This window comes from Canis aureus, chromosome 11 (assembly GCF_053574225.1).
Source record: "Canis aureus isolate CA01 chromosome 11, VMU_Caureus_v.1.0, whole genome shotgun sequence".
NCBI classification, from domain to species: domain Eukaryota; kingdom Metazoa; phylum Chordata; class Mammalia; order Carnivora; family Canidae; genus Canis; species Canis aureus.
This window is the reverse complement of record NC_135621.1, coordinates 48988496-49010333: the sequence shown is the minus strand read 5'-3', so window position 1 is coordinate 49010333 and position 21838 is coordinate 48988496. Positions and strand designations below refer to the sequence as shown.

Below are 21838 nucleotides of genomic sequence, written 5' to 3'. Positions count from 1 at the left end.
GCCAGACAATCCCAGCCACACTGTCAAGACTAGAAAAATACCAAAAACTCCATTCTTGCCAGTGGGTAAGGTTTACAACAAGCCCCAATGCTCCAGACCTAGAATGTGGCATGCCAGGTTGAATTTCCCCTATCGTTCCCTGGCAGCCCCACTAAGCCTTGAAGCTAGATCCTCTCCTGCGACAGAGTGGGCTTCAATCTGGAGAGGCCCACCTCCTAGAAACCTAAGACATTGGCTAGTAAAACTAGAGCCTGACATTCTGTTGTCATGCTTGCTCATGGTGATAGGTATTACAGAGAAAACTAATGCAGAAGAGAAGTAAGTGCTTGGGGAAAGGGGAGGGGGTGTGCTTTACAGTTTAAGAGAAAGAGCTCAAGAAGGCCTCACTGATATTGAGTCTAGCCCTGAAGGAGGTGGACAAGCCATGCAGTCATCTGAGGGAAGAACACTCTGGACAAAGGGGTGAGAGTTAAGGCCCAGAGATGGTGTGTCTGAGACTGAGCAGTGAGGACAGAGGGGAGAAGTCACTGGGGAAGGGACATGGGGGTGGGGGAGGCATACATGTTTTGCAGGGCCCTTGGAATGACTTACATTGAAATGAACTGTTCTGATAGTAATACACTGGGGAGGAAGCAAACAACTGCCACAACAGATTTTACAGGAGGCAAGTCACCACAGAAGAAAAGGCTTGGTTTTTTGAGGTCAAAGGGACCATCACTTAAATTCCAGTTCTGCCTCCTGCTAGATGGAGGTCCTCAGGTGACTGACTTAACCTCTCAGCCTTTTTGTCCATAATGTGGTGTTACTGTAATACCTTATTGGGCTGCTGTGATGACCAAGAACCAAGAACCTGTAAATAAGAAATAATAGTAGCTACTCAATAAATGTTTCCTTCCTCACTATATGAATAAGGAGAAATAAAACATGTGTCATTTAAACCCACTCAAGCAGCCAGCCTTTGGACTTTCAAAGCTGGGGTTTAAGCAAACACCACCATCTGACAGTTTAATGGATTTAGAATCCGGCTTGAGCAGAAACAAAAAATGTCTCATGTGACAAGACATGCTTCAGTTTAATTAAATTTAGAAACATATATTTACAGACAAATATCCTGGAAGTTTTAAACAGTTTGCATCACCCAGGTTTCTTTTTTTTTTCTTTCTTCTTCTTTTAAACAAAATCTAGAAGGGCCTCTCATCAAAACTGTAGTATAATACATCTGGCTGTAGAGAGCATACTTTTGAAATGATTTGTCTTTAAAACAGAACAATGTGTACCTTTGAAGAACTACAAGCTAACAACGACCTTTGCCAGTTCACTGTAAAAGTTGTTTTAAAATAACAATCTATCTTTACATATACATCTGACTGTGTTAGGATTTCTTAAAACTCTGAGTTATTCTGAAAAATTTATAATAAACCAAATTATGCTAGAAGAATCCTCATAAAAATTTAAAGGTGACCTCAAACTCCAGGGCTTTGGCGAATGAAATAACTGAAAGAATCCTTTTTTACCTTGAATCTCTAACAAAGGTCCTGCCTATCAGTTCTGTCTGAAACTTTGAAGGCATGGTATATCATACCCTAACCATTAGCCTCTGTCATCACAAAAAAATAGTCTCCCACATTTGTCTCTCCGCTCCTAAATTCTCACGCCTGTAGCCTTCACCACAAATCCTGCCACCCAGCCTTGCTGACTTCCCTATCTAGGTGAAAGTCTTGTGAGAATAACAGCTAGCATTTTAGGAGTGTTTATGATGTGCCAGGCACTGTGCTAAAGCACTTTATGTGCTTAAATAATTCATTTCATCCTCCCAGCACTCTGTGAGGGTGGCACTATGACTAACCCCCCACTTTACAGATGAGGACAGTCAGGCACAGAGCCTGCAAGGAACCTAGTCAAGGTGACGTGTGGGCAGGTGGCAGGGCCAGGACTTGCACCCATGCCCTTGCCCTTGCCTCTGCTTCACTGCCTCGCTACATCCTTAACTCACAGTTTCTTGCTCTCTTCATTTCCAAGAACCTTTATTATCTCTCCATTTTTGCCATCCATCCTTCTACCACACCCTCAACTTTTCTTCACTGAAAACTGCTCCACTTCTGAAACTGACAATCTATCCTCTGATCTCAACCTTCTCCCCCTCCTTCTCTCCTAACTTGCACCACTCCTATTCTTTGACCTCATGCCAAACTTTAAGTCCCCCTGGTTCTTCCATTTTATTCCAGGTTATCAGTTCTCTCCTGGCCTCTCTCTCTTCCCTATCAACCTTGGATACTGAGTTTGGTCACAAAACAACTTTCTCCAAAGTCTGGGATTGTGTCACATATCCTGGTTCTAACATATCCACTCAATAAAATTTCATCTCCATCTGCTTTTAGGTAATCCAGTGGGGAGTGTGGGAAGAGAGAAAGAAGGTTATGAGGGGTTTTCAGACATAACATTAGCCATAGATAATAACTTAAAATTGAGTGATAAATACATTAGGGTACATTCTATTCTTTGTTCTACTTTCACATGTTTGAAATGCCCATTAAGAAAACATTTATATATATATATGTGTATATATATATGTATAATCTTTATATATATACACACACATACATATATATACTTTTATATATATAGGGACACACCTATGACATATATATGTATATCATCCTGATGGGTATATATAAATCAAGTAAAGATTAATTGTAGAATCTACGTGGTGGCAGGATGGGTGTTCACTATAAAATAGTCCTCCAACTTTCCCGTATATTTGACATTTTACACAACAAAATGTTAGAAAAAATGACTATCCTCACATCACTACAATGTAAATTCTCTGTTCCTATTTCTGGGCATCAGAAGATGTGAGAGAAAAATAATCAATTATGAACTCAAATCACTAAAGTCAGGCAGGCCCTGATAACACTTATCGACCTTTCTATCTGCCCTTGAGTATTTCCCTATGTCTCTGATTATTCTCAGTTTTTTCCCTCATTCTCACTAAGTGACTTTGTCTTATGGAGTAATCTTCATCAAGAAAACTGAGGATATCGGACGCGGTATCACTCAATGCCCCACAAACTTAGATATTCATCCTTCTTTGCCTTTCTGCCAGCCCGGCCCTTCCACCATGCCCACGCACCATGCCCTTCCACTCACTTCTTCTGAGCCTTGTTCTTCATTTCCCACTTCACCTCTCTCACCTGGCTTCTTCCCCTCAGTTTGCAAATTCAAGGGATGCCTTTGCCATCCTAAAAATGCTTCTCCTGATACCATGTTCCCTACAGCTCCTTCTAATGCACTGGACTGTATGGACAGTCCTCCAAATCCAAATAACTCAAATACCGCACCTCTTCACCTCCCCTTTATGCTTAAACATACTGCAATGTGCCTTCCTTGCTGAGTGCTCCAAGGCATCTGATACTGCAGATTACTCCTTCTTTGTCAGACATTCCACTCCCCGCCCCGCATGATGTACCTTCCAGAGTCTTTTTACACATCTCCGCTATGTGCTCCTAGGCTTTGTAAAACCCAGTGTTCCAGCACCAGTCCCTGCTCTTCCACAACACACATGTCCCTGGGTGACTTCTCTCACTGTCACGAATTCCACCACTACATACATGCTGAGGATTCCCCAAATCCTTCTCTCCAACCTAACCCCCCTCCTTGGATGTAGTGTGGTGTTGCCACCTTCTGCTGGACTTGTTAATCCTTAACTCAGGTAGCCTCAAAGCTCTAAAAATTGGCAGGGTCCAAAATAGCCTTTGAATCATCCTAAAATTTCTCCTCCTCCCTGAGCTCTCTATTCATTCATTCATTCATTCATTCATTCATTCATTTTAAAGTAGGCTCCACACCCAGCATGGAGCCCAACGCAGGGCTCGAACTTGTGATCCTGAGATCAAGACCTGAGCTGAAATCAAGAGTCGGACACTTAACCTAAGTGACTGAGCCACCCAGGTGCCCCACCCTGAGCTCTCCTATGTGGCACCATCTTTCACCCAATCGATCTTGTCTTTCCCACTTCCTAACCCCAAATTCAATCAATCTAACTGAAGATTTTACCTCCTACCATTACTTAACTTCACCCTCTCCTCTCTTGCCCTATGAACAATTCAGTCTCATCCTCTTCATAAGAGCCACTTCTGAAAATTGTTCTTAGAATGTCCAGCCTGCCTCCAGCAAAGCCACCTTCCTCTCAGCAGAGTGATCTGTTAACAACATGAATATGCCTCCCTGCCCTTGTTAGAGAGCTGAAGGGTTCCACATCACCTTCAGGATGAAAAAGTTCTTAACAAGGCAGAAAAAGCGCTCCATGATCAGGCTCCTCCAGCCTGCTCTCCAAAGGACTTGTTTTCACTGTTAAGTGTCAGTGTTTTGAAATACCCTGCCTCTGTTCTCCCTGGCTCCTAGCCTGAGAAACCTTCCCTGCCCATTGCCATTTGGTATAACTACTCCTCCTCCCTAAAGACTCAGCCCAAATGAATCTTCTCTCAGAAGTTCTCCTGATCCCACAGCCTAAATTAGATTTCTCTGTGACCTTACCATGCATCTCATAATTGCACTTGGTACATATCATTATAATATGCTATTTCCCTTTCTTTCCCAACAGATTATGAGGTTCTCTGAGGGATGGGGCAGTGGCCTCCTCATCTCAATATTCAGCCCGTTGCCTGGCATGTGGTAACTGCTCAATAAATTTTTGTTTTTTTAAACAAATGACTTTTTTTGTAGAGAAAATGTTCTTTCTTAAGCATTAAAATAAAAGTTGCAAGACTGAATATCCGGAATCAAATTAGTCAAGTTCTTAATATCTACCTACATATTTCTGTACTTAATAACAATGTGACAACTTGAAAAAACCTCCTCCCCTCCAAAGTATTCAAGTGCTGTTGTTCTACAGTATCTTAAATTGTAGCCTGAATGAGAGCTCAGAACAAGTCACTCAGAATAAGTGAGGGACGTTTTTCTCTTATAAGGCTGTGAGGGTGAAAATATGGGGGTGGACATGAAAAATGGTAGGAAGCAAACCTAATAAGCATCCTGTCTATAACCCCAAAAGGTTTAGTCATCTGATAATGATACCTACTTATTCTCATTTAAAATGCAATTGTGAGATGGGAGGCAGGGAATAGCATAAATGTAACATGCAAGAACTGACATTGCTATGTGGATGAAAAACAGTCAAACAAACAAATTGTGGGAGAAGCAACAAACCCTTAGCCACAGGATCATATTAAAGTCTAAGGGTTTGATAAACATTGTCCTTGAAATAGGAGGACAACTAGTTATTATGAATTATAGCAAGACTATGATTTAAAGTGGCACTGTGTTCACTGGAAAATATATATTTGCATAATACCAGTGAGATTCTAAGTCATTGGTAACAGAAAAAACATTTTCACAAAAATGTAACATTTTGGAAGAAAATAGCACGATTCTTTTTGAATATATTGGTGAATTTTTTCTCTTAATTTTGGTGTAGCTGGTCAATCTGTAAATATGACTGAGTAGCACCCATCTATGTTCCCACATTAATGCTAAGTATAAATTACATGGTGACATAGCTCTTCTAAATCTAAGTTTTTAACTTCTTACATAAACAAAGCACTTGAATGATGAGTGATTATTTAGAGGTTATTTTTGTGTATGATACTTTATATGTGAATATTTTATTGTTTTTTTTCTTAAAATGACCATTAGGTTTTTTTTAATTTAAAAATAATATTTATCTCAGCATAAATCAATTCTTCCTCATTCTAAAAAAGTGAGAAAACAGAATGAAACAAGAATAAAATCAGAGTTATATCTTGGTATATTTCATATTCAGACATTTTTCTATAGATGTATATAACAAAATAGGATAACATAATACTAATATCTATTTTATCAACTAACAATACATCATAACATATTTCTATAGCACTAAATATTCTTTTACAATATTTAAAATGGCTGCATAGTAAAGTATTATCTGATTATATGCACTTGTTTAAACTATCCCCTATTCAGGGTACCTGGGTGGCTCAATTGGTTCTGCCTTTGGCTCTGCCTTCGACTCAGGTCATGATCTTGGGGTCCTGGGATTGAGCATCTCACTGGGCTCCCTGCTCAGTAGGGAGACTGCTCCCTCTGCCTCTGTTCCTCCTGCCCCCCCCCCAGCTTGTGCTCTCTCTCTCTCTCTTTCTCTCTAATAAATAAAAACTTAAACAATAACAACAACAACAACAAAAAAAACCTATCCCCTACTCTACATTTAAGTTGGGGCCAATTTTTCTTTATTATAAACTGTGCCATGCAAGTAATCTTTCTGAGGCAATTAAAATGTTCTATATCATGATAGAGTGACAGTAAATATTTGTTAAAACTCATCAAACTCTACACTTAAAATATGAATTTTATTTATTTTTTTTAAGTGGACTCCATGCCCAATGTGGAGCCCAACACGGGGTTTGAACTCATTACTCTGAGATCAAGACCTGAGCTGAGATCAAGAGCTGGACGCTTTACCAACTGAGTCACCCAGGTGTCCCATGATCTGCATTTTAATGTATGTTAATTATACATCATTTTTTTAAAATAGGAAAAAAAAACAAATAATGATGTGATGGACGTTCTTACACTTAAATCTTTGCAAACTAAGACTAATTCCTAATTATAAATTTTTTGGACTGAGATTGTTGTTTTTTTTTTTTTTTTTTTTTTTAATTTATGATAGTCACACAGAGAGAGAGAGAAGCAGAGATATAGGCAGAGGGAGAAGCAGGCTCCATGCACCGGGAGCCCGATGTGGGATTCGATCCCGGGTCTCCAGGATCGCGCCCTGGGCCAAAGGCAGGCGCCAAACCACTGCGTTTAAATGTTTTTAAACATTTAATATTCATTCATTTCTCCATTCAAAAGCATTCACTGAACTAACACTTTGGTCAAGACACTGCCAAATTGCCATCGTCGTCTTCTTTTTTTTTTTTTCCCAAATTGTCTCTAAAGTAATATGCTCACTAGCAGATTTCTTAATTTGTGTCCATGCTGTGTTTCATAATTTTTAAAAATAGCCTCTCTTTGACCAGATGTTTTTTTTTAAGTAGGCTCCATGCCCAGCATGGAGCTCAATGTGGGGCTTGAATTCATGACTCTGAGATCAAGATCTGAGCTAAAATCAGCAGTTAGACACCTAACCAACTGAGCTACCCAGGAACAACTTGACCAGATTTTTGAAAATATCATTTGTGTTTTTTATGTCTACCAACTCTACTTCTTGCCCATTGTGTCTTTTGATCCTTTTCCCTGCAGTGATATTTACCCTTTACTTACTGATTAGGAAAAGCTTGTTTTTCACATGTTATAAACACTTGCCCAAGCTTTTCACCTATCTTTTAAAAATTCTGGTTAGGGAATTTTTGATAGTAAGAACATTTGGTATACTAAGTGAAACTTCCTTCTCCACCCAAGATAATATAAATATTCAATATACATACTCTCTGACCCCACTTATGATCAGTGGGGCTAATTCCTCAATTGCCTAGGACACTGTTACACATATAAAGTTCCTACCTTGGTGAGCAATCCCTTCACCGTTGGTTTGCCCTCAGGCTGCAGAAAAAGCGGGTTGGCAGCTTGTACTCGGAGAACATTCTGTAACACTTTAATCCATTCTTCCAATATGTTGGGAGAATCTGCAGTCAGATAGTATGTGTGTTTTTCAGTGGTCAACTAGAATGGGATGAGAAAGAGAGAGGAAAGGAAACTCTGAAGATTTAGGATTAATAGCATTTCCCTGTCTATCCTAAAAACATCATTGATTAACATAGAAACAAACATGCCATACCTTGAATCCTAGGAGCTAAATAAGTGACTCCATAAATAATTTAAAGTAGCTTAACCACTTTGTGAGAATTATAATAATTAACTTTATGTTGAAATAATTTTTTTTGTTTTAGTTTACTTTAAAAATTTTCAGAGTATTAAGCTTTTGAGTCATGATTTTTTATCTCATTTACTCTCGTTTTATCTCATTTACATTTTCTTTTTCTCCTTTAGATGTGCCACAGGCTCCTGGCTGTTGAAGTGAGCAGCATTGGAGACTGTAATAAAGTCATATATTTTCAGCAAATAAAGAGGAGTTATTTGTTATAGAAATGAAGAAATCAATTATAAATAAAATAAGAAGACCTTGCTTAGAAGAAGAGAAATTCTTACCACTAACATGATCAGTTCATAACTGAACTCACAATTTTTCATTTCAAAATTTCCAAATATTTCAGCCTATATATGATTCTTTTTTAAAAAGATTTTATTTACTTATTTTAGAGAGAGGGTGGGAGAGAGAGAGGTAGCACATGGAGGGGGAGAGACGGGGAAAACAGAATTTTTTTTTAAGATTTTATTTATTCATGAGAGACACGAGAGAGAGAGAGGCAGAGACACAGACAGAGGGAGAAGTAGGCTCCATGCGGGGAGCCTGACATGGGACTCGATCTCGGGTCTCCAGGATCATGCCCTGGGCTGAAGGCAGCACTAAACTGCTGAGCCACTGGGGCTGCCCAGAAAAGAGAATCTTAAGCAGACTCCACCCTGACCTCACAGCCTGACACGGAACTCAATCCCAGGATCCTGAGATCAGGACCTGAGCCGAAACCAAGAGTTGGCCACTTAGCCAACTGTGCCACCTAGGCGCCCCAATTATAGATGATTCTTATCTGCCATGATTCAAAATGAAACTTTCCCTGATTCTCCCTTTTACATTCTTGGGCAGTTCTCAGGTATTATCTCCTGAAAACACTGATAATGAGCTTTATTCCGCTCTCCAAAGGAGCAAGATAAGAAAATAATAATTATTAAAGGCATTTCAAAAATGAAGTGTCTGAATTTAAATCGCATATACCAAATGATCTCAAAGGTGTGTGTTTTATTTATTTATGTATTTATTTTTTAAAGATTTTATTCATTCATTCATGAAAGATACAGAGAGAGAGAGAGGCAGAGACACAGGCAGAGGGAGAGGAAGGCTCCATGCAGGGAGCCTGATGTGGAACTCGATCCTGGGACTCCAGGATCACAGCTTGGGCCGAAGGCAGGCACTAAACTGCTGAGCCACCCAGGGATACCAGGTGTGTGTTTTAAATTTAACAGGTTTCAAGCAAGATTAGCCTTATTTTGTGGGTTAATAGCCAGCAGCTATGTCTAGGGTGTGACTTGATAAGTAAGGCAGCCTCTTCCTCACCAGTATCTTTCCACTTAGGTGCTGTAGCAGCTGAAGCTCATAGAAGAAATGCCATTTTCAGGTTCTATATTAAAATGCAAACTCTCCTGAATTTAGTAGTACATCAAATAATATCTTATTGGGAATTCATTTCTCAGATAAACCTTCCCTAAAATAGCTAGACATTTGAGAGCCGAGACCAGCTGGGAGATTAAGCATAGTAAGTCTAGAAAAAGAAGACTGAAAAGTATAAAAGGCAAAAAAAAAACCCACTGTGGTCACTCAACACAAATCTAGCTTATATTTTTGACTGAGAAGGCCTGGGGTTTCACATGTTTTTGAGGCATCACACTTAACACAAAGAGAATAAAGAAACACTGAATCATCCAACCTCTTCTCTGCTAGGTTGGATAATTAAGAACCAAGTTTTACATTACAAAAAAGAAAAAGAAAAAAAAAAAAGGTTTAAAAAAGTACCTGGACTGTTTGTTTGTTATCTCCTCTTAAAATGCTGCAGGATGCACTAAGTTCAATATGGCCCTGGGGTTTTCTAATTACATCACTCTGCAGGAAAGGAAGAAGACAAATGTTAACGTGATTGATTACCTGTAACAGTAATAGTAAGAAATGCTTTGTATAATTAATTGCATTACAGGGGAGAAAATCAATCAGGAGTTTGATTTACAGTTTGAGGAATTCAGTTCTACAGAGCAAGCACTTCCCACTCACCGGAGATTTATAGTAAAGTAATTCACCACCTTTAAGAACAAACCATCTCCTCTTCCAAGTCTTGACTTTACCACTCATTTTTAATAAATAGCCAGATTTTTCCAGTGGTTCCTAATTAAAGAAAAATTTTTAAATTTAAGTTTCCTTTTAGAGGCTCAAACTAACAAGATTCATTAATGTTTTGTTTATAAAATCTGATTCAGTGTTTACATTTTTCCCGTTATCACTGGATGATGAACAAGTTTTAGGGAGCTTCTGCTCTGGCTGTGAGTACTCTGTGTCTGTGGAGTAAGCATCTGGAGGAATGGCATAATCACTTTCAGAAGCCACTGAAGAGAGAGATACACCTAAATGAATAAAGAAATAAATCAATTCAACATTTAATAATCAGGTAGTCCAAACGCCAGCTGTGAGTTCTCTTAAGGAATACAGCTATTCCAACATCACAAGCCTTACTAGGAAGGCTTATTTTCATATCTTTCACCATAAAGAACTTTTAGAGCAGAAAACAGAACTAAAGGGTAAGGATTATCATGCAAACCTCCAAGGAAGTCACAGGAAAATAAATACTTTGATATGATTATAAGCACAGCTAATTTTACATAAACTGTGCAATATGTAAATATATATAAAACATACACAAAGATACTAATGTATCTTTCATTAAGGATTAAAAATGTGTATTTACATATTGATATATGTAAGTAAACACATGTTTGATTTTAATTTATCAAGATTTGTGCAATCTCATTTTAGACCACTTAGTTTTTGTAATCACTCTTAAAGTAATTCACATCAAAAACAACTTCAGAACTTTAGTAGTATTTTTCATACGTCAAATACACCAGTTTGTAAATTTCTAAAATCTTTTTGTGAAAGAAAAGCAGTAAGACTTAAAGATATAAACAGACTATTTGATTTGCCAGCAGCTACAAAGTAAAATTCAAGGGAACATTTTCACAATAATTCACTTGCCTTTTTCAGAAAATGACTTGCAAGTTGCAAGCCACATTTGCAGGGTCACTACAATTGTAGATTTTCAATATAATAAAATCAAGGACTGGGCAGCCCAGGTGGCTCAGGGGTTTAGCGCCGCCTTCAGCCCAGGGTGTGATCCCAGATATCTGGGATCAAGTCCCACATCAGGCTCCCTGCATGGGGCCTGCTTCTCCCTCTGCCTGTATCTCTGCCTCTCTCTCTGTGTGTCTCTCATTAATAAATAAATAAAATCTTTAAAAAAAAATCAAGAACTTACATCATTATTCATTGCAGCATCTGGCAATTTTTTCAAGTGTTTATTAACATTTAAGGGACTTGTTAGGGCAATGTCACTATATCTTTATTCTTGTTTATTCGACTAAGACAAGTAACAGTCATGACAAGAATGATACCTTTATTTTTCATCGAATAACAAGAATTTAGATTTGTAAGGGACCTCAGAGATCGTCTTGATTAAGGCCTTCATTCTCTAAGGAGACTAAGGCCCAGAGATTAAATTAAAACATTTGTCTGGGGGATCCGTGGGTGGCTCAGCAGTTTGGTGCCCGCCTTTGACCCAGGGCATGATCCTGGAGTCCCGGGATCAAGTCCCGAATTGGGCTCCCTGCATGGAGCCTGCTTCTCCCTCTGCCTGTGTCTCTGCCTCTCTTTCTGTCTCTCATGAATAAATAAATAAAATCTTAAAAAAAAAAAAAACAAAAAAAAAACACACATTTGTTCGAAGTCAAATGGCTAAGCAGGAGCAATGGTGGAGTGCAAATATAAGGCGCCCTGGTCCAGAGCCAGTGTGCTACGCACTCTCCTGGGTGCTAAGGATAGAGCAGACCACAAAACAGGAAAACCTCTGCTTTCATGGAACATAGATTCTAGTCAGTGGAGGTAGACAAAAAATAGGCAGTAAGTGCTATGAAAAAATACAATATAGGGCAGACTAGAGGGAGTTAAAAGAGCTAGTAGTTGGAGAAGAGGAAGGGATTGTGATTTGAATGGTGTGCTTGGGGTGGATCTCCCTGAGAAGGCAGTGTTTGAGCAAAGCATGGTATATGTGCCATCTGGGGGGAAGAATACTGGGTAGAGAGGAAACAATCAGTAGAAGGCCCTGAAATAAAAGCATCCCTGGTATGTCCTTGAAACAGGAAGAGGGTCAGTGTGGCCAGAGCTGAGTAAAGAAGGAGAAAGAAGAGATCAAAGACATGAGTCCCATAACACCTGAGAATCATTAAGAGTCTTAGCAGTGTTTCGGGCAAAAGTGTGATATAACTGGATTCTGGCTGTTGGGGGGCCGAGGTAGAAAAGAGGCCAGTGGAAATCCAAATTACTAAGCCTATGAAAATTGAGCAGCTCCAGTTGAAGTTGAGGGGTTGAGGATTACCTAGGGGGTTCCATGGAACATGGTTTGAAGGCCAAAAAGTACAGTGCATTAAAGGCTTTTGTAAAATACAGGTGTCATTTTGTATGATTATGTCTCTCTATAACCTCTACCTATGCCAAAAATGTCTCCAAAATCCACTAAAAATCACAGACCTGCCCAAAGTAAAGTTTTTGTTGGTTTTCATCTTAATATCAGACTATCAAGTTTTTAGATGTATTTTCTTTGCCACTTAGAGTAACAAATTTAGCTGAAATAAGTCTATTCCATTATTATCCAAAATGCCACACACCATTGTAAAAGAGAGACATCATTTTGGCCAATTATCTCACTCTATTCCCATAATAAAGTGATCTCTCTCTTCTGTAAGAGATAAGGTTAAAAAAAAAAAAAAAAGATCATGTGGCTTGCTTGAGTGGAATCACAGAAAGAATTAAGAAGAGAATTAGGACCAGAATATAAGCATCTTAGTCCTGGCTAATTCTCTTTTCACTTTGGTTCGAAGCAAGTACTTTGTTTTTAAAAAAATCCTTCTATGGAAATAAAATTCCTATTAAATATGCTGACTTATTTGGAGTTGTCTTGTATGCCTCACCTCGTTTCATGGCTCTGGGGCTGCCTGGTCCGCTCCGACTGCGTGTGTCTGACTCTGAAGTCCGGGAGCTAGATCTGGAACTATCTTCTTCCTCTGACCCAGAGGAGTCATCCAGGAACGGACTGCTGCTTATTTGGGTTGCCTTCTAAAGAAAAGCACACAGCCTATATATGTCCATCTCTAAAGTCACCTCTCTTTTTAGATGTGAAATGTTTTACCAGAAGTCATGGAATAAAATTTTTTTTTAAGGAATGTAAGAATATACTTTGGCATTATCAAAGTCATGTTGTTAAATCCCAGATTCTAATTAGCAAGACACTTATCAAATATAAAAGATTCCTGAAAACATAAGGCCCTTAATACTTGACAATGCTTATTTTAATTATTTCAAGTAAGAGGGCGGAATTCAGGCAATGATGGAAAAATCTTTCCAAATTAGGAATCTCCACTATACATCATTAATAGTGATATTTCTTTAAACAATTAACCACCAAGAAGGGGGTGGAAAAATCACATGGGGTATAACAAACTTCTAGTTTAGTATTAGACTAGTAGTAGACTTCTAGTACTCTGAGAAGCATAAGTATCTTCTCTAGATCTTTCCATTTCTTCTCTTTTTATGATATATTAGTGTGAACATCTAAAACTCCCTATGAAGGAAGAGTCTGTGTAAAATGTCAAGAATGGAATCTGGAGCTTGAATAAACAGTTTTCTGGATCCACCATGAAGAAAGCCACATGTTTAGCAGTAACAATAATGACTTACCCCCTTCAAAGTTGTATACACTGGGGTTGTCATATTCTTGTATATCAGAGAGGTATAAAGCCCTGATGTGGTATAGGAGAGCAGAGCAACAGAATCTGAAACAGAAAACAAAGTGGCTTAAAAAAAAAAAACAAAAAAAACTTCTCTCTAGCACTTAGGTCTATTCCCAATGAATGTGAGCTAGCAAAACTTCCAATTAAAGAGAAGCTGGATTAACACACATGACTGTTCTCATATTGTCTGCTTTAAGAACGCTACTCTGTCTTCCATGGCTCATTATTTCCTCACATGTGCTACTTCCCCAACTAGACTGTAAGCTCTTTGCAAGTAAGGATCATAGCTTTTATTTCTTTCTTTGGCAGGCACCTCTCTCCAGCTCAGGCTGGACAGAAATAGCACAAACACCTGTTGATTCAGTGAGCAGTACCCTTTGAAGATACTCTCTGATTATTCGTAGCCCTATTAGTGACATGGTGTGGTGCTAAAATACTGGCATGCTTGAGACTTTATCAGGCGAACCTCATGTTGTAAGCTTAGAGTATAATTTCCTGAATGGCTAGAATAGAAGGTTGCTGAGAAGAAACAGAACATCAACGTTTGCCTCTAAGATTTGGATTAGTGTTGGATAGGAAGGGGGCTAGGAGAAGGAACTATAGGAAAATTTATCTTTTTATTCCAGACAGTTCTCTGTTATTTGGTTTTACTTTTTATAATGGGAATGCATTCCTTCTTTAAAACTTTTTTGAAGAAAGAAAGAAGGAATGTGTTTTAAACGCTGGAAAAAGGACACAGAGATGGATATTACTGCAGTTTTAAACAGCTGAAACTCCACAATTTCTTTTATCTTCTTTTAGGCAAAAACAAAAAAAGGCACTTTCTACATCAGAGTTCAACACAGATGTGCCCCTATGTTGGGTAACAATGAATTTCAACTTTAAAATGTAAATCAGCAAACTTCGAAATTATTTTCTAAAAGTTTTACATAATTCTATGTTTTACATATTCTAAAAGTTTTACATATTCTATGACTAGATGTTTAGGAAGTTGCTGGCTAGTGAAATGGCAATACAAAATCAATAATTTTTTAAAACATTTTTTGGAATATAAGAAAAACATATGTAAGAAACACATAAGATTTACCACCTTAACCATTTCTAGTGCATAGTTCAGTTAGTGTTAATTATATGCGCACTTGTAAATCAGGTCTCCAGATTGTTTTTATCTTGCAAATCTGACACTCTATACCCATTATTAAGCAATACCCCCTCCACACCACTGCCACCCAGGCCCTACTCACCACCCTTCCACTTTCTGTTTCTATGAATTTTCTATGAACTTTAGATCCCTCATAGAAGTGGAATCATACAGTATTTATCTTTTCATGACTGGCTTATTTCCTTTAGCATTATGTCTTCAACGTTCATCCACATGGTAGCATGCAAAATCACTTACTTTTATTAACATTCTCCATATTGAAGGCCTCAGACATTCGAATACCTGATTTGGCTACAGCATAAATTCTGCTCTCCTAATATAAAAGAGAGATTTAAACTGGATATTTAAAAGCAAAGAAATGATTACTTTCAGTACACATGTTTTTCATTTGTTCTTCATTTAATATACACTAGAGCAGAGCATTATTATAAAACTGTCATCAGTGCCAACTCAAATATGCCACCATGAACAGCACTGCAGACATTTTCCATCTATTAGTCATTCCATTATTTATCTTTGTTTCCAAGTTTTTGTTTGGCATTTTAAATTATTTTGAAGAAATAGGAAAAAAGTAAGAGAGAACTTATTCATAATCATTGACTACACATAAACACCACATTTAGTATTCTAACATTTTAGAACATGGTTAAAGAAAAAAAAAAAAACAGAAAACCTTGAATGGTTGTAATATGAGGTCAGAAACCATTCATAATCATTGACTACACATAAAATATTACCTTTAATATCCTACTATTCTAGAATATGGTGAAAGAAAGAAAAATCTAGAAGTCAGAAATCACAGAGCAGCATTAAGTGCTATCATCTCCTTAGCTCAATGTACATTTCAATGAAGTAGAAGGAACACCCGAGGCCAAATAGAAAGTGCATTTGAGAATGGCAATGGAATTTATAATATTGTCTTATTCCAAAAACAGGTTATTTTGTTTTCTCTTCTTCGAGAGAACTCTCCGAAAGTGGTGCTGGAAAGGTTATTAGCCCTGCCCTCTGTAACAAAAGGGATTCCAGGTTGTTCTTAACACATCATCAGCATGTCGTTAATTCTGCGCTGCATCTAAGCTGGACACAGTTGCCTGGACCAGAGCATAGCAGGTGCCGATCACAGTCCTCTTCAGGACTATGCCAGCCAGTGTCCTGCTAGGTAACGGGCATGAGGTCTCTAGCTATCTGAGACACTTTAATTTGGAGAGTGGCTGCGTGAATGAATCAGATGTGGTTTCTTTGAGAACGTGATTGTGAGATACGGAATAGAAAGTGTATGAAAGCAGGAGATGAGAGGCAGCTGGAAGCATGACAGAGGGGCTGTTAGGAATGAGACAAGCAGAGTCACTGCAGGCAGGAGAGGTCAAGCTAAGCCACTACTGGACCCGGGGCCGTGGGTGTCACCTGCTTCTAAGCAGTAAGTGCTGCTGAAACATCACGTGTTTTCCCCACTACAGTGACTATTGTATTTTGAGTGATAGTCCAGTTCAGTAAGGATGGGCTATGCCTTCAAATAAACCCTTAAAAATCCTTAAGATAAACTCTCATAAGTTGAGGTAACTGGAATACATCTCTTTTCCTTGAAACCTGAAAATACCTAACAAACACGGAAATAAAACCTCAAACTTGGCCAGTCTGCTAGAAGGCTTTTGAAAAGCAATACTACTTTTTCAAGATTGAATAGCTTCAGAAGACACATTGAGGACAGAAAGGCAACAGAGTAGGAAAGTGGTGTGCCAAACAAAGCGAACTTGAAAAGCCTAACCTAAATCTCTGAAAATCTCAACATAATAAAAGCAAAAATTTTGAATCCTCACTGCCTAAAGGATAACATAATTGAAATTCCAGAGATTCACATGCCAATAATGTCTACTTTTTTGTGCTACCCAGAATTTAATAATGAACTGCAGACGGTTTCATGCAGACACTGCAATGAAATGTTCTTTCAAAAGTAAGAAAGAGCAGATACATCTCAAGGTCTGAATTTGCAGTAGGAAAACATGGTTGCCTTAATTTGCTTATAATCACATGGGTCATTAAATAAAAAATAATAACAGAACATGACCCCCGAACCCAAAAAATCCTGCAACCCAGATGCTTCTCTGGAGGCCAAAGGTTAAACTATATATCTCTATGTGAAGGAAAAGTTTTTTTTTCTCTCTCTCTTTTTTTTTTTTTAATTTTTTTTATTTATTTATGATAGTCACACAGAGAGAGAGAGAGAGGCAGAGACACAGGCAGAGGGAGAAGCAGACTCCATGCACCGGGAGCCCGACATGGGATTCGATCCCAGGTCTCCAGGATCGGGCCCTGGGCCAAAGGCAGGCACCAAACCGCTGCGCCACCCAGGGATCCCCTGAAGGAAAAGTTAAACTTACAAGACAGATAATTTCAGTTTGTTTCAAATATAAGAATAGCTTTTTAATCTAGTGATGTACATATTCCTATAAAGAATCACACAATTGATGGGTTTAACAATTGTATTAATGATCAGTGTTTCTCTTGTTTTTAAGATTTTTGTTTATATATTTTATTTGAGAGAGAGGGTGAGCGTACACGCGTGCATGAACAGTGGGGAGAGGCAGAGGGACAAGCAGATTCCTTGCTGAGAAAGAAGCCCAACACAGAAAGATCCCAGGACCCCGGGATCATGACCTGAACTGAAGGTAGATGCTTAACTGACTGAGCCACCCAGATGCCTAATGGTCAATGTTTCAATGGAAGAAATTTCAATGTATTCTAGATACATAGGACGATGCCTTTGGTTAAAGCAATGGATTTATAAGCTCATGAAGAGTAAAATTAAATTTCTCTTAAATCAATCAAGTAAATGATTAATTAAGTTCAAAAACTGATGACAAATAAGAGTTAAGTATCCTGGCTCCAAATTTGCCCAAAGTGTTACACAAGTAGGAGACACCCTTCTTCCACACCCTTGGTGTTTCCTTCCACTCCAGATCCCTCTCCAACCATTCATTTCTCCTTCCAAGGAAGAAGAAAGGTTTACTGTGATAAGTAGGCTTAGAAGGAGAAACCAGACAGGCACCTTCCTCTCTCTTTTCTCTTGAAAAGTAAAGGCATGTAGGAAACCCCATTTGTTCTTTCTCTGGGCTGTGAGCTATTTTGGACGGGCAGGCCTCTCCTCAAGAAGCCTCTGAGACTGGTTTATAAATCTAGAGAATTTTGAGTTCAGTATTGGAAAGGTCATCTGCCCAGCAATTCTCTAAAATCAGTTTTCTGAGTTTATAAAGATAATATATTCATCTCCCACCCATCTTCACCTTCTCTTATTCTCAACTGACTCAGAACTCAGTGGCAAAAGAGAAGGGGAAATGGTATTCTGAAAACTGAGACTTTTCAGAACAATCTGGGTCTGAAAAGAAGTAAAGTAAAACCTGAAAGTGGACATTAGTTAAAAAGCAGCGTGCGAGGGTCGCACACAGCAGTATCATTTACCCAAGAGGGAAACCGGTGCAGCGGCGGGGTAGGCGGTTTGCTGCACGCCGGCTTCTTGGCCACGTCGCAGGTTTCCTGGTCATCGGAGCATGGGGATTCCAGGGAGTCGTAGGAAAACAATCCATCATCACAACTGGTGTCCATATTCTCTAAAATGTCTGTACTGTCATCATCAACCAGGTCAAGGTCTGTTTCCTGGGGTCTGAGCGGCCGTATCATGCTTATAGCATTTCTATTTGTGCCAAACATCCTATCGGAGCTTAACTGTGGTTGACTTAAGTGTCTTTTGGCTAGCGCCACACTTATACTGAAAACATTAGGAATCCTTAACTTTGGGGGCGGCAGGTATGATGAAGATGCTAACTGTGTGCCTCTTCCAGGGAGTGAGTTAGGATGCTTGGGAGTCAAAGCTGGAGTCAAAATAGGGCTGGGGGTGTTGGCCTCACTAGACGAAGATGAATAATCCAGTCTCTGAGACTGAAATTTTTTATTCAGTTCATCCGACGAACTATCATGCTCCTTTTTACTTGATTCAGAATTTCCCTTTATGAGAGGACAATTCTGAGCTTTCCACTGTGCCTCCTGTTGCCAAGAATACAGCTTCTTGTGTTCTAGTCTCTTAATGCCGAAAGTCTCTTCTTCAAATATAGAACTGCTGTCATCAGATGCTGTCAGGTACACTTCGCTGCCCATCCTGCTGCACTGTACCCCTTCCTCTGATGTGTGACTGGAAAGGGTAGACGTATACCTGCACTTGGATCTTCCTTTGCTCTCATCTTCCTCATCAGAACTCCAGTCACTTCCTGGAGCCCCAGAATTCTGAGATGTGCCACCATCTGTTGCAAAGCTTGTTCTTGTATTCTGATTCTGTTCTGGGACACAAGGGGTTTGATGCAATGTCCTCTGACCCCGGTTGTTTTCTTGAATTTGGTTCTCGCCCGATTTTTCTGGAATTTCCATTTCTAGAAAAGTAACATCATATCAGCATGTTGCCTTTGATAATGTGAGCTTTCTATATATTTAAGCTTTATGAAACCACACTGTAAAAAGTGGCATTTTCATATAAATAAAGTTAATTTACATTATCCTTTCTTAGCTGAGTGTCTTGTTTAAACCCAACTTTTTTTTTTAAAAGATTTTTTTATTCATTTATTCATTAGAGAGAGAGAGAGAGAGAGGCAGAGACACAGGCAGAGGGAGAAGCAGGCTCCATGCAGGACTCGATCCCGGGACTCCAGGCTCATGCCCTGGGACAAAGGCAGGCGCTAAACCGTTGAGCCACCCAGGGATCCCCTTTAAATCCAACTTTGAAAACTGTAAGCTTTAATATAAAATATGAGCCCTAACACTTTTTTTTTTTTTTAACAAAGAAACATGTTGGGGAAAAGGAAACTGACAACAGTTTAAAATGAAAAAGCAAAATGTGAAACAGGGCAACTCTATCAAAGAAAGCAGCCACCAAAGAATACCACTAATTCTATTCTATTTTATTTTTTTTAAGATTTTATTTATTTATTGATGAGGAGAGAGAGAGAGAGAGAGAGAGAGAGGCAGAGACACAGGGAGAGGAAGAAGCGGGCTCCATGCAGGGAGCCCAACGTGGGACTCGATCCCGGGTCTCCAGGATCACGCCCTGGGCTGAAGGCGGCGCTAAACCACTGAGCCACCCGGGCTGCCCACTAATTCTATTTTAAAGCAAAGAGAATGACAGCCCTCTTTCAACTAAATTTCAAAATTATCATAAGAAAATTTAAACATAATAAATATAAGGCTATAGTTAAAAAAAAACATTGTTCCCAAGTTTCAATATATGAAATATGCAAAGCCATGAAGAAACATAAACACAGGAAAGCCTTCTTCATTCTACTTTTGGTTAATTCATATCCATGAATGTGTTTTATAACAAGAATAATGCTCTTTAACAATGTCTTTCGGGCAGCCCGGTGGCTCAGCGGTTTAGTGCCTGCCTTCAGCCCAGAGCGTAATCCTGGAGACCTGGGATCGAGTCCCTCGTTGGGCTCCCTGCATGGAGCCTACTTCTCCCTCTGCCTGTGTCTCTCCCTCTCTCTCTCTCTGTCTTTCATGAATAAATAAATAAAATCTTTAAAAAAAAAAGTCTTTCAATATGGCCTATTTTTTTAAATATAATTAACAGAATGAACCACTGGCTTCATAAACAGCAATCTAAAAATTTGTACGATCTGTAAAGACTACAAGAGAAACTTTTAAAACATAGATATGACCTTCATAAAAAGGAAATAGAGGCTGAACAAATAAACTCTATGATTTGGTATCGAGCAATTTGTTAAATTTGCAAGGGAGCCAGAGCTTCAGGATAGGCAATCTCAGCTGTACCGAGCTATATTCAACTGACAGAAAGTGGAAGGGAAATTAAAATGAGGGATCCCTGGGTGGCGCAGTGGTTTGGTGCCTGCCTTTGGCCCAGGGCACGATCCTGGAGATCCAGGATCGAATCCCACGTCGGGCTCCCGGTGCATGGAGCCTGCTTCTCCCTCTGCCTGTGTCTCTGCCTCTCTCTCTCTCTCTCTGTGACTATCATAAATAATAAATAAAAAAAAAAAATTAAAAAAAAAAGAAATTAAAATGACTTCTTGAAAAAGGAAAAAAAAAATTGCAACTAACAGCATAAAAGCAAGTAGCAAAGGAGAATTCCAATTGGAACAACATTATGTAGTTTTCAGGATTTTACAACCAAGCATAGAGCCAGCTTTTTAGTGCTATAGTTTTTCTCCTTTGGAGGAAGGAAGCAGGAGCTGAAAACAGAGATGGTGCAAATTCAAGCCTTTCTAAAATAATTGGGCAAAGTCACACTACAGGTGGCAAAGTCAGGAACTGTACAACAGAGCAAATTTTAAAGGGGCTTTATGAATAAAAGAAGGGTAGAAATCTGCACGCCAGTCCAGGACTTTAAACATCTATGCTAATATTTTCCTCTCTGAAGCAAAACCAAAAAGGGAAAAATCAAAGCATTTACTAAACTGTCCCCCTGGAGTTCTTTTTCTTTATAAGTTTGCTATGCCATATTTAACTTTGTATTTGATATCAGGTAATTTTTAAATATTTTAAGTAAATAATAGTTCATCATTCTAATGGGATGTGCAACTAAAACAAGTACCTTGTGAGTACAAAGGTGAACTTTTTAATTTTTAATATCGCTGCTATCTACTGCAGGAAAAAGTATCAAGGGGGGAAAATCAGTCTCTTCTATGCTTCCTTGTCAAAGACTCTCAAAAAAAAAAAAAAAAAACACCACACAAGATAACTAATTATATAAATTAAAGGCTGGATTTTGCTCTTTAAAAATATTTTTATAAACATCAAATTGTTAAGAAAAAAAAGGAAAATTAAACAGTATTTGGATGAATCTTAGTAAATGATTTTTCCTTTTATTTTATTTATTTTAAAGATTTTATTTATTCATGATAGTCACAGAGAGAGAGAGAGAGAGGCAGAGACACAGGCAGAGGGAGAAGCAGGCTCCATGCAGGGAGCCCGACG

The 21838-nt window shown here is 38.7% G+C and overlaps 1 protein-coding gene across 7 annotated transcripts in view; it reads right to left on the bottom strand.

Moving 5' to 3' along the window:
- Positions 1 to 21838, bottom strand: part of PLEKHH2 (pleckstrin homology, MyTH4 and FERM domain containing H2) — a 112069-nt gene that overhangs the window by 46109 nt on the left and 44122 nt on the right. For all 7 annotated transcript variants that reach the window (XR_013389422.1, XR_013389423.1, XM_077915223.1 and 4 more), the window contains 8 exons: positions 18320 to 19281; positions 15101 to 15176; positions 13649 to 13743; positions 12883 to 13027; positions 10130 to 10266; positions 9920 to 10030; positions 9668 to 9754; positions 7543 to 7701 (listed from right to left, as the gene is read on the bottom strand). Coding sequence is in view for 5 of the 7 variants with exons in the window: in XM_077915223.1 (XP_077771349.1) it covers positions 7543 to 7701; positions 9668 to 9754; positions 9920 to 10030; positions 10130 to 10266; positions 12883 to 13027; positions 13649 to 13743; positions 15101 to 15176; positions 18320 to 19281 (1772 nt within the window). In the remaining 2 variants the exon portion in view is untranslated. The remainder of the gene's footprint in view (positions 1 to 7542; positions 7702 to 9667; positions 9755 to 9919; positions 10031 to 10129; positions 10267 to 12882; positions 13028 to 13648; positions 13744 to 15100; positions 15177 to 18319; positions 19282 to 21838) is intronic.